General features: G+C 26.4%; 1 protein-coding gene and 1 pseudogene across 4 annotated transcripts in view; one reads left to right on the forward strand and one right to left on the reverse strand.

Moving 5' to 3' along the window:
- The window catches only part of LOC119680510 (uncharacterized protein ZK1073.1), a 63,158-nt gene continuing 49,182 nt past the window's right edge, over window positions 1–13,976 (forward strand). The window contains exons 1-2 of one of the 4 annotated variants that reach the window (XM_038093346.1): window positions 1–138; window positions 10,114–10,214. In XM_038093346.1, coding sequence (XP_037949274.1) covers window positions 10,122–10,214 — 93 coding nt within the window. In that variant the 5' untranslated portion in view covers window positions 1–138; window positions 10,114–10,121. The remainder of the gene's footprint in view (window positions 139–10,113; window positions 10,215–13,976) is intronic. The other 3 variants (XM_038093350.1, XM_038093345.1, XM_038093347.1) reach the window with 3 other exon arrangements.
- Window positions 8,899–9,422, reverse strand: LOC119676004 (annotated as a pseudogene).

Genomic DNA, 13,976 nt, shown 5'->3' on the forward strand with positions numbered 1-13,976 from the left:
AAATTAATAAAAAAAAATTTAATGTGAAAATTTAAAAAAAAATTACAAAATTAAAAAAAATTCTAAAATAATCTATAAAGTCTGCAGCTGCAAGTGTGCATATAACAAAATTTATTTTTAAAATTATTATATAAAAAGGTATTACTGCATATAAAATATTGAATAATATTCACAAAAAAATATTATTTTTTTTCAAAATAATTCTTAATATTTCAATTTCTCTACATAGAAAAAAATTAATTATTTATAAAAAAAATTGATGAAATAAATTTTTCTATTCAGAAATCAAAAATAAAAAATTTTCCATTGTATAAATTAAATATTTCCAGTAGCTTGAGAATGTATACTTATATAAATAAAATTCTAAAAATAATGTTTGTACTGAACCAAAAGAAATGTTTTCCTTATCAGTGTTGTTTTTTTAACATGAATTAAAAAAAAATTTTTTTTTACATTTCTTATTTATTATTTATTTTTTATATTGTTTATATATGCACAATTTTTTTTATAAAACGAAATTTAGTTTTCATGTGATTTGACTGGCATTTGTGTACTTCGAAAGAAAACTAAAAAGTGCAAATTGTTTTAAAATGTTCACATATTTCATTGTGGGCATTTTAAGTTTTTGCTTAGGTTTATTTTTATAACTAACATTTTTATTTTCTTAACATTTTCACCTTGACACTGAAACAATTTCTAGTCACTTGCATTTTTAATACATTCGCTATTAGGGCTTGGTTAAATGCCGATAATTCAAATTAGCCTGTTAGGCTAGTCTAATAAAAATTTCGCTACCACGAGAAAAAAATTAGCAATTCAATTAAAATATTAAAAAATAAAAAAATATTAACAAAATGTATATTATTTTATAATTTCACGCTTTTAATTATCGATTGAAGTGGCTATAGCAAATATATATATAATAATAAGAAAGTCAGTTTAATAGGGATTTAGGCTATGAGCGGAGCAGAGTCTACATCAGTTTTTTTAAGTGAATCAGGGTTGTTTGTCGATTATCAAATAGGTATTTTGGCTACTAATGGAGCAGGAACCATAGTAATTCCTTTCTGCTGATTTTTTTATTAAATGATAAAGATCTTGTAATCAAAATATATATATATATATATATATATATATATATATACTGACTGCTTACAAATGATTCTTCTTGGTTTTGTCGTTTGATCAAATTAAATATTTTTTAAAGAATTTTTAAGCTTACAACAGGAACTTCTTCAAGGTTTATAGAAACATTCTCAATGTTCTCCAAAATGCTTTACTCTCTAGTATATTGCTTAATAAAACTTGACATAAAAACTATTTCGAACTTTAAATAAAGATATTTTAAAGACTCAAGATATTTTTTAAGCAGAGGTCATGTAGCTGTATAAGCAAAATATAGTGTCTAGCGTATTTAATATATACATTGTGACCGAAAAGTTTTCGGGAAATTTTAAATAAAACGCAAAATTCTTAACCTTCATCAATATTTATTTTATCTCCTTCAAAATATGCTCCATTAGAAGCGATACACAAATGCCAACGTTTCTTCCAATCATCAAAACATTTTTTATAGGCGCTTTCCGGTATGGCTTTGAGTTCCCTCTGCGAATTCTGTTTTACGTCTTATATGGATTCAAAACGCGTTCCTCTGAGTGGTAATTTGAGTTTGGGAAACAGGAAAAAGTCACACGGTGCAAGATCAGGTGAATACGGTGGCTGTTCGATGGTATTTATTGAATTTTTGGCCTTAAAATCGTTGATAATGTTGGCTCGGTGCGAGGGAGCATTATCGTCATGAAAAATCCATGAATTATCCTTCCACAATTGAGGCCGTTTACGGCGGATAGCTCTCACGACCGATGCCTAGCTCTCGTGCTATCTCTCTAACACTCACATGAGGATTTTGGAACACGATTTCCTTTGCCTTTTCAATGTTTTCGTCGGTGGTAGAGGCCGAAGGTCGTCCAGAACGCGGCATGTCTTCGACGGTCGTACGACCGTCCTGAAAGGCTTTGTACCACTCATAAACTTGAGTTTTCGATAAAACTGATTCCCCATAAGCCTTTTGTAGCATTCGCAACGATTCTGCACACGAAATTTCGTTCGAAACACAAAATTTGATGCAAACTCTTTGTTCAATATTTTTTTCCATTGTTTTTTTCGCAACGCACTACTGAGGGGAACTGGTTTCAACAGCTGCCGTAAACGAACTGTCTGACAGATCGCGCTCATTTTTGGCATAGTAATTAAGGACAGTGCTGCCAAACTACATAAACTTAAAATATCGAAAAATATACAGCGCGCGAATTTTAAATGAGAATTTCCGAAAACCTTTCGGTCTTAATGTAAGTTACATATGCGATGGACAGAAGCTAACAGATGTACAGCTTCACTTTTAATTGATTATAAAATTAAAAGAAGTTATATCCGTTTTTGTGTACCTTCAATGTTCTACACACAGATAGTCTTCTTAAAAATTTATTTTGTAAAATCCATATTCGTTATAATTTGAAATAAAAAAATAAACAAACTAATTTTTAAAAATTTCAAAGAGCAAAACCAATTTAGAGAATAAACTTGATTGATATGAAAATCTCTATTCAAAATATTTTTCGATGATATCAAAAACTTAAGAATTTGCTAAATATATACTCTATCCAAGATATATATAATATACATTAAGATCAGCTTATAGATCAATTTTAAATTATTAGAAATAATATTGCACATATTTTTTCACTCATGAAATTGACAGACAGACTTTAATGTATTTAAAATCGTATATCAAAATTTAATTATCTAATCAAGAATTTTTTGTTTTCTGAAAAGAAATTAATTTCAAATAGAAAATGGGGTAATAGTGAGGACATTTTCAAATCCAATGAACTTCTAGGGGTCATATCTGAAGAGTATGTTGGGTGGAAAAGGGTACCTCATTTAATTTACCCATCATTTTTATCAACTTGTGACTTGTTGTTTGTTGAATTTACAAACCACTTACGCATGCTCAAATTCCGCTTAAAATTAGAAACTCTACTACTACTACTATTGTCCACTTCCACCAGTGGGGCGAAGGGTCTCAATAATTCTTCTAAATCTGGCTCTATTTGGTGCTTCCCTGTTGATGTCATTGCATGTATATCGTGCTTCAGCACCAGGCTATTTAAGCGTTTGCTGGAGTATATCGTTTGTTAGAGCACCAGGCTATCTAATCGTATTGTCTATCCACTTCAATTTTCTCATTTTTATCTCATGGTGTGCTGCTTTTTGCATCGTTTGGTTCAGCAGGTGTTCATTTGATGTTTGAACCTTTCGCTTCACAATTTCCGAAAATTTATTTTCGGGAGCGATCAGAGCGTTTAGCATTATCGATCTTTATACAACCGTGTTATTCATATCGATACGAGCTAACTCTAGTTGGTTTCTTTAGTGGAGGATTTCCATAGAGCTTAACAAGCTACTGTTTTATTTTAACAGTATTTTTTTGAGCAAAAAACAATGTTTAATCCAAATTTTTTATGTGATATTTTTTAAAAATTACAAAACTGCAGTCAATAAAACTACTATTACTCCCAAAACAATTATTAGAATATTGTGAAATTTTGTGAAGAATACTAATCTCCAGAAACCGTTTCGGTTTGTTAACAGTGTTACTATATATGTGTCAGATCGTAGACTTAGTGAGTGATGTTATAAATTTAGAAGTAGAATACTTAATATATTACATATATTTTTTACAGATCTATAAAATATATTAGTTAGTTTTTTAGTCTGTAGAAGATAAAGCAATATTATTTTAGTTTTTAAACTTATTTCTATGTTAAATTTACTAATTTTCTTATAGATATTTTTAAATTTACCGTGTTGTGCTACGCTCCGGCCAGCCGTCTGCTTCTTATATGTGTATTCCCTACGTTTCTTCATTTATAAGTGTTGCAAGTCAATTTGTCATTTGTATCTATTTTTATAATTTGAATTCTCATACATCTTTTGTTTTAGTTTTTCATTTTATCAACAAAATTATTTGTTCATTTAATAGGTATAACCTAAAAAGTTACAAAATGAAAAAATGTTTTGTTATTAGTCTTGTAACATAATTTTTGTATTATAAATTTTTATATAATATAAAATATTTGCTTATATATATTTTTGCATTGAAGTGAAATTTTCAATAAATTAACATATATATGCATTTTGTTTATATCTCATTTAAGCATCAAAAATTTGACTGACTTATACAAGTACATGTCATACTGTCATAGAAAACAATTTTTTAATTTGACTGCAATGGAATATACGTATATGACATCTACCACATTTCACTGAGGGATATTTAGTACACGACAACGACTTCAAAATATGGAGTTTCCCAACCATACCATACTTCCATTATTTAACCAAATCTGTGTTATAAATTTTTATTGATATTGCAAAAATTTGTTTATTTATTTTTGTCGCTTGACATGTCGTTTTTTGATAATCAAACATCAAATTTTTTGACTTCAGTTGATGTGTTTACGTTAAAATTTTGCCAAAAATGTTCAGAGATAAAAAAGTGATAAATAAAATGTTTTTAAAATTATACATAGTGTTATTATATCTTCTCTGTATTTGTTCACATATGTACGTAAACAATCGGTCTTAAAGGTTATTGCTTTCAAGTATATTTTTCATATTAATCCATCAAATTTTGAGTAGTTTTTTGAAAAACGGTAAATAGATAAAGGTACGTTATCGATACCAAATTTAGACAATATTAATATGCATCGCATAGGCAAATTGTTGCTTTAAGTCTAATTCTACTTCACATTTAGTTAATTATTTAGTTTAGTAGCAAACTATTCAGTTTTAAGACTACTCTTAAGACAACCTTAAAGAGCCCAATAGGCCTTTATTTTTTTCAATGATTAAGTAATAAGTAATATTTGATTTTAAATGCATGAACTAGCCGTTCATCCTTTTAATCCTTTTATTCATTGTAATATCTAGAGTTTTCATTTTGCAATCAAAGGTATTAATTATTTCATTGTTTAAAAAAAATATATTTATTCAAATTAAAATATTATTTAAAGTAAAATATGATGAGAAAAACTATTTTCTTGAACAGAAGTGAAGTTCAACATCTCAAATTTTAGTCTTATTTAATTAAATTTTTGGCTGACCATGCAACAGTTTCTAGAATTGTCATATACTCAATACCCATTACCAGTGGTCTTTGGGAATATTTGCAATGGTTGAACTTTAACTCTCTCAAATTTGTAACTAAGAGTCTTTGATTAACTAACTGACCCGAAATTATCATTTATTGTTCAAATTTGTTAATTTATTGTTAATATTTACCAACACATTCACTTGCTATATTATATTAGAATGAAATCTTAAACCAGCCGTACAATAATTGAATTAACTAATTATCATTTTTGGTGTTTGATTTAAGTATTATCTCTCTTCTGCGTCTGATTTTTAAAGAGACATTGTTTATAGCCTTATTTATACTTCTTTCTTATTTGTGTATAGTCGATTTAAAAAAAAATATATATATAAATATATACCTTGCTTTTATTTTTGTTGTGTAATAAGGTTTCGAAAACCTATCTATATAACTATATCTATATTAAAGAAAAAGAATCGTTTTAATGAGGAAAATTGTATCGAACGCATTTATAGAAATACATATATATGAATCTATACAAATCCGTCTATATCTATATTAATCAAAATTTCATATACTTATTATAATGTAATAAAAAAAGTGATTACAATATAAAGATAGAAATATGGTTCTTAAATGTTTTAGAAAGATATTATTTAAAAATTAATACCTTTCCTAGGGCGTTAAATTTGTGTAAATATGACATTTAGTGCTTAATAAGCAAAGCAAAAAGGTTCTTAAAATAGAAAAAAGAAAGACCACTTCGTTTTTAATCACTTACGGACGCATTCTTAGAAGGGCTTTGGATCTATATCTTTTTATATAATACATTACATTACATTTTCTAAAATCACAAAATGTTTCCATAAGCAGTGAGGTTGCCCATTTCCTGGCAAATTTGGTTGCAACCTTTTATCTGATTGTTTTTGCTAAAGAATGTTTAGTTTTTTGAGACTGTATCTCCAGCTCCATCACTAATCCTTAAAATATCTGATAGGAATTGAGTGCATATTAGAAATTAAAACATAACGCGGTGGATATAATATAACTTAATTATTCGGAATTATAATTTAGCAATGATCTTCACACCTTTCTAATGAATAGAAACACTTATAACTAACAATAATAATAAAATTTTATTTAACTTTTCTACAAGCCAAAATCGGAAACGTTTTCCTCAGTTCAATTAAAAAATTCCAAATTTTTGAAATTGAATTTTGTTTTTTCAATTTCAATAAATCCATACCCTACTGGGTCGCCACAATAATATTATAAATCACAAATGATATTATAGGCCGCGGCATGTTATTCTCTCCTCTAACAAAGATATAGCATGATGTATTTTGGCTAGGTATGAATTATTATTTCTTGTGGCAGCCTGTCTAAGAGAAAGAATGGAGAAAGAATGTCCCGATATAAGATCTTTTTTAATTTTTCAACGGTTTTAGGTTAATTGATTGGCAGACTCAAATTAAGTGTCACGCAGTGTTATTATTGCTATATAAAATTTTTATATAATATATGCGTTTTAATATATATATAAAATAGAGTAATGCGTAAGTTAATCAATCTTTTATAAAAAATATATTTCAAATAGAAACAAATGAATTGAAATTGAATTACAATTATCATTAAAGTTTTTTTACGCGATCTGGTTATCACTTCACAAATTAAATTACTCAAAATGATATCATGCAATATTTTTTATAAATACAAAAATAAATTAAAAACAGAAAGTATACTATGCTTAAGTCTACCACAACTGCAAAAAATTGTTTATAGATTTTTATTTATTCGTTTATTTCATTTTGTTTTTTATGTATAATTTTATAAAATTTTTATTTATTCAGATTTTTTTAAATTCTTTATTAAATTGTTCAGCAGAGTGGAACAACGTTTTAAAAAATAATGTAAACGTTTTGTATTTTTGTATGTCAATGAGTCTACAAAACAATCAAATATGTATCTTTTCACAAAAAAGAAAAAACGTAAACAATATTAGATAAAAGTTTTTTTTTTCACAAAAGATTTAAAAATATTGTTAAAAAATTGTTGATGTCGCGTGCGAATAAAACACATAAATATTTTGTTTTTTTTTGAGTGTATTACTGTGTTTCTTATTTGAATGAATTTATTATTAAAATTTGCAACACTAAGCTGTTTATTGTTTACTTTATACTTTTAATAAAGAAATTTTTTTCAATATATATAAAAAATACATATATATGCATAACAGTTCTATAAAAAGAAAACGTAATAATCGCGAACTTCAAATGATTAGAATATTAATTGACAGTGTCTTTGTTAAAAATCTTTTTTAAAAATCAACTATATTTTTTTAATAAAATTGTATTAAAACGTAGTATATCCGCTCCACAAAATTAAAATGGAAATAGATTTTATATATTATTAATACTTATCAGTACATTGCCTTTTTGAAATCTATCGAGTCTTTTAAAATTTAATTATTATGAAGTTTTAAAAAAAATTCAAAAATTCCAAAATCGGCTTAAGAGACAAAAGATATTTCTTTGTCATTCTCAATATCTTTGTTTAGAATACTAAATTATTAAGGTAACGAAAACTACAATTCTACTTTCCTAATTTATCAGAGCTAGTAAAAGACAAATTTTTTGATTGGTTAGCAACAAAATGTTTTGTGTTAGTAATTACTTATATATATAAACATTTATTATATTCATTTAATTATATTAATTATTTATTTTGTCGAAAAATTAAATAGTTGCATACTACATACTTTCAGTTGACAATTTTTTATCAAAATGCAAATACTGATATTATTTACTTTATTTTTAAAATAAAATAATAAAGCAAGTAGTGTATATATATGAAATGGAATTTAAGTATAAATAAATAACATAATCCATAAATTCTAGTTGCTTTTCACATGTGTTTATTTAATTTATATTATTATAGTGAGATATTAACTTCAATACTTTTATAATTATATTTTAAAAGTATATAGTAATACATATTTTTACTCATTTAAATAATATTAAAACAAAAACTAATTTAATCTTCTTTAATACTACCAACTTATAATCCATTTAACACTATTTAACATTAAGTATAAGTAGCGCAATAAATATATCTGATCATAGTATATTTACAGAAGGAACTATATGGTGACGTAGTCACTAATGACCCAAGGAATACCTATATACACATATAAGTAAAATGTTTTGAATTAGCACAAGTTTTATTTATATATATAGCCATATGTATATAATATATATATGTTTTGAGTTAGTACTAGTTTTATTTATATATACAGCGTTATGTTTATAAATATACATATATTTTTATAAAACAAGCTTTATTCTTCTTAGTATTATTTTTAAAAGCTTTATTTAAACACACTCTTTGGTTTAAAACAAAAATCAATTTTTATTATACCCTATACACAAAAAAGTTTAAAAAGTGTATATTAAGTTTGTTAACATTTTTTTGACGTATTGAAGGAAACATCGTAGATCCCACAAAACTAATAAATTCTTGATCAGCTTTGTCCGTCTAGCTGTTTGACTGTTTTATCCCAAACCACTCTATCATCAGTTTTTGAGCTATTTGAATGAAATTTGAATCTCTTGAGCAAATTTTTCACCAGAGAAATTGTTAATTATGAACAGAAACAAATAGTAATCACATGGTGCTAGGTCTGTTACCCAAAAATGAGCCAAAAATGGCAGATTCTGGACGGTTACTTCTTTCAAACGGTGTAATTATTTACAGTACAGTTCAGAATGATTCGACCACAACTGTTTTCGCTTGACATTGTCGAAAGGTTCATCATTAGTCACGAGCCGCTTAAGAAATGGGTCGTTTTTATTGTGATTCGGTAGTGATTCGTAGATGAAAATTTGGTCCACGATATTTTTTTGCGTCAACATGTGTGGCACTTATATATCGAGCTTCTTTTTTGTATTCTGCCTCATTTAAATGGTTCTACATAGTTTTTTGTGCAATCTTTAGCTCTTGGGCAATAGAAATAGTGCTTACATGACGATCGGTTGTCGTACTGGACAATTTCAATGATTTTATCGACATTTTTAACAATTGGGCTTCTAGTGCTTGGTGCATCTTTGACATTGAAATTACCGAAAAGGAATCGACGAAATCAAAATTGCGCATGATTGGCTGTTACAGTATTAGGACCATAAACACTATTCACATTTTTATCCGCCTGAACTGCGTTTACGCCTTTATCAAAGAAAAACTTGCGTGTTTTCTTTTTGCCAGTGTTCATTTTTGATGCTGAGTCAACCAATTACCAAACTGTTAACAGTTTTTCTTTAGTACGAAATCTCATTTTTCTAACGCATTCTAGCGTAATCCGATCGAACTTATACAACACGGTATATAGATAACTAAAGCCATCTATTGAGAAAATAATCGGTTTCTTTTTACTAAACCTAATATTTAAATAAAATTTAGAGCAGAATTCAAATTATTCATATGAATATCCAACATTTTTTTCAATCGGTTTAGATTTAGATATAACTGTCATATATACTACCGAATCAGACACAGGTTTTTGTTAGAAAATCTTTTTTTTAGAACAACATGTAATTTTTGATTGAACGATATAATCCATAGTTGAAAGCTCGTTCAATTTTAATAGCTTTTTAATTTTATAGGTGTGAATAAAAAATTTATAGCAGCTCTTATAAGTTATATTATATGTTATAATATGTATATATATTATCATACATATCAGACATCAATGTAGATTAAAGTTTCTCAAATATCTCTAACGTTTTATTATAAAACATCATAATAAATGTTAAATTATCATTAGAGTATATCGTCAAAGGGAACAAAAAAAATTTTTATTAAAAATTTAATAGCATAATATATATTTATTTGCCTTAATTTTTTTTTTTTGTACTCATTATATGTAAATTTATAATTTTTTTATTTTTCATACCTAATTTTAGATATCACCATGTCTGCAACAGCTAATGAAAGAAGGGCCTGCTTTGCCCGCCGAGCGGAGAGTCTCGTCGAGAGGGTGAGAATATTAAAAACAATAATCGAGGTATCAAATGACCAAGCGTGAGCTAAACTTTTAAATATTAAAATTTATAAAAGTCCTGCTTTTAGCGGCATGAAGTAGTTACTCGCTTCCTTTGCAGCGAATGGGACATTATCATGCATATCATTCGTATGTGAATATGCATTCCGCAGATCATACAGATTAATTATATTTATATTGTGCTATAATTTTATCATTGATAAATTCAGAAAATATATTAGTTTAAGAAGTTCAACTATAATAGCAATTATTTTGTTAATTTATTATACTACAAAATCTTGAAAAGAGTTTTCAGATATGCTATTTTTTTTTAACAGGTGTACATGTATAAATGGAAAAGATAATTACAAAAAAAATTTTGTGAAGCGGAAATATTTACTATTCTGGAGACTGTTGTATTTATCTTATTAATATTTTAAAGTTATATAGATATTATTTAAAAAATTATATCATCCATGATTTAATTAAAAGGGTTAAGGTTAACTTAAAATTTATTGTCTAGTCACGATATCGTTTAGAAAAGATAAAAATGTGATTCAGACATGGATTTCCCTATTGGAAGGAGGAGTTCCATTGGCAGGAAAAATGTCAAGGATATAAAAAATCCTTAGTAGTTCTGTAATGCAAAATAAAAAAAACTAATTTTCGAATTTTAAGCTTTCAAGGATTTTTTGCTTTAGAAAAGCAAAAATTTAAAAGTATAAAGGAATTTCCATCATCTAATAAATAATACCACTCTTAATTTAAAATCAATGTACGAGTAATAACAACATTTGCTGTATAGTCTCATATTTCTAATTACATACAATATCCACGTAGTTAAGAAATACAGATATTCAACTTATTTATATAGTTATTTATATACCATAGTCTATATTATATTAATTATTTTATTTACAAAAATTTCAAAATATAGTTTGTATGTCTAATGAATATATTTACTCAGTGAAATAAATGCTGTATTTGTGCAATTAAAATAATTAAAACTAAGAAGACTGAAAATACATTACTATAGCCAATGCATACTACTCGTACATACATAAAAACACAGTATGACCAATTTCTTTATGGTACTCATCATTAAGACGAGGGTGGTACAAGTATCTCATAAATATTTTGAATCAAATTGAACAATCTAAATTCAGTAGTCTTGTGTCATTATGACCAACCACACTTTTGTTTGTGTGTATCTTGTTAATTCATATAATCAGAAACAAAAGCGGCTACAACGAAAATGTGTAGCTAAGATACATCTGCGCCCAACATTGAAAGTTGTGTACGTGCACATTTGTACGGGTATCTGAGAAATAGATCAATTGTATAATACTTTTAATTAATCGAAATTGTACAAGTTGAAAGAATTATTCATTGCCAATTTATATTCTTATGCTAACGAATAAGTTTCGGTGAGGTCAAGTTTAGTTGAGTTTAAATACCTCAACAAAGTCTTTTAATTAACATTTTCGATTCAATTGTAAGTGAAGTCTTACAATTCTTTATTATCATTTTATTAATTATTTTATTGCATTTACAGTTTATTTGGATTGTTTAAAGTTAGATTGATATTAGATTAGAAATTATTATTTATTCAATTTAAAAGTTTTCTCTTATTTATTCAATTTTATTTCTAATAAATTAATATAAAATGCTTAATGCTACCACATGATAAAGCCATAGCCTTTATTTATAAAATATATATGTTAGATACGTTTATGTATTCGGAGGTAGTTGGGCATTATTGAATCAAATTATTATTGTTAGATAAAATTTTTTATTTATGTAAACTAAGTTGTTTGTTTGCATCAAGAATTTATTTTAAAGCTTTTTATACAAATTTGCTTAAAAAAAAAATAAAGAAAGTTGAACTAGATATATGGTTACATATTTAAAAATAGTGACTCCATATAAAACTTAGATATTAATTATTTACTAGCCAACAGTTTGTTTTACATCGATAGCCAAATTGGTTTGCCAATTCAATACCGTTTAATTAAAACTTGAAAGAAGCTGTCCCTACTAACGTAACTCTGTATTTAATAATAACAGATCTAATATACTACTACTCTTATGATATAAATACAATGCACTGTATGCAGTTTCTTTTGGGTTGCGATAAAGTAGAAAATGTAAGTACGATCTCATGATTATTGATATTATTATTTATCATTTCCTTTATAATTATTACCTCTCTTGATAAGAATAGAAGGCGGAAATCACATTATTATAAAAATTCTATAAAATTATAGAAGAAGAAATTAAGATTAAATTAGTTCACCAAAGAATATTTACAAGAAAACTTATTTTTTTCATTCTCATTGGGTTGACTTAATTATTACACCGAAGATTATAAAATTATAGATGAAGAAATTGGGACGAATTCAGTGCGCTAAAAAATACTTAAAATAAAACTTGCTTTTTTTATTTTCTTGGTTTAAGACTCAATAAGAATATAAATCTATAGAAGAAGAAATAAGAAATAATTATCTCCACTTTTATAAACGTAAAAAGTGATGAACCAGTGGTTTTCCAAAAACAAAATAAACAATTCATACTCCATATTCGATCATACCCCAAGAAAAGATACACGAGGAATAGCTGCTTGAGTCTTAGAATGGAATCCGGCTGGATCAAGATGAAGAGGACATCTAAAGACAACATGGAGGCGAACAGTGTTCACATCACACGTAATAGAGACAACTGGAAACTTTGTAAAAAGACTAGTTCTTAGATATGCAATCAATTTCTAATTGTATGTACTTTTGGAACATGTCCTAATAATATTATGAAAGTTAATCCATATTCGTTTAACTGCAACACGTATAGTGCTGTTCACTCGATTTTCATCCAGTAGTTAACTGAGTTATTTTATTTTTTATGAGTTATTTTTATATTTTTTAATGTATAATTTATTATGTAGTTTGTTTTGTTTAGAAAGGTGGATCTATATTTTGTATTCCAAAAAGTTTGTAGTCTTTCCGTAAATAACATTTTATTATTAAAAAGTTCAGCTATCTATATCTATATCTGATAATTTTAATTTTTTTATTTTTAAAGTAATAAATTTTAATTTTAATTTAGTTCTTTTTTAAATGAAAGTTAGCATTTTTAATCAGTTCTCTAATGAGGTTATTTATACTTTTGCACTGTATTTAATTTTTTTTAACGCATAATGCCATATCGTAACTATAGTTGACTATGTATGTGTGTGTATATAATATAATTATTCTCCACTAAACTTTTATTAATTCTTTTTTTAACACATTTTATGAATTTTCTCACAATTTACATACTTCCTGCCCTAAAATAGACATAAGCTATTTTTATGGTCTGAAAACTTTAGTAATTGAGTTCAACTTCTATTTTTAGCAATTGCAGATGATTTAGATTGCATATTGCACATTCGCATGAGACATGAAGTAATCCCCTTAATACTTCCACTTGTGATTTGTTGCACAGTTTTTATTTTCACAGACACTGCCCAGTTCTCACAGTTTTTCTGCTTTTAATTTTCTGTTGAACTTTTATGTCGGTCTTCCTTCTTAATTGAAGACATCACAACAAGTGAAGGGAATAATTCTTTATTAAAAATTATCGATTCTCGGTTTTTTAACTGACTTCTACACAAAAAATTAATTCATAGATAGTTTTGATGTGGATATAGTACTTTATTGTTAAAGATATATTACAACTATTTACAATTATATAATATATAATTATTTTAATTATACTAGTAAATAAAATGATTTTACATTAATACCTTTTAAA

This window comes from Teleopsis dalmanni, chromosome 2 (assembly GCF_002237135.1).
Source record: "Teleopsis dalmanni isolate 2A chromosome 2, ASM223713v2, whole genome shotgun sequence".
Classification (NCBI taxonomy): domain Eukaryota; kingdom Metazoa; phylum Arthropoda; class Insecta; order Diptera; family Diopsidae; genus Teleopsis; species Teleopsis dalmanni.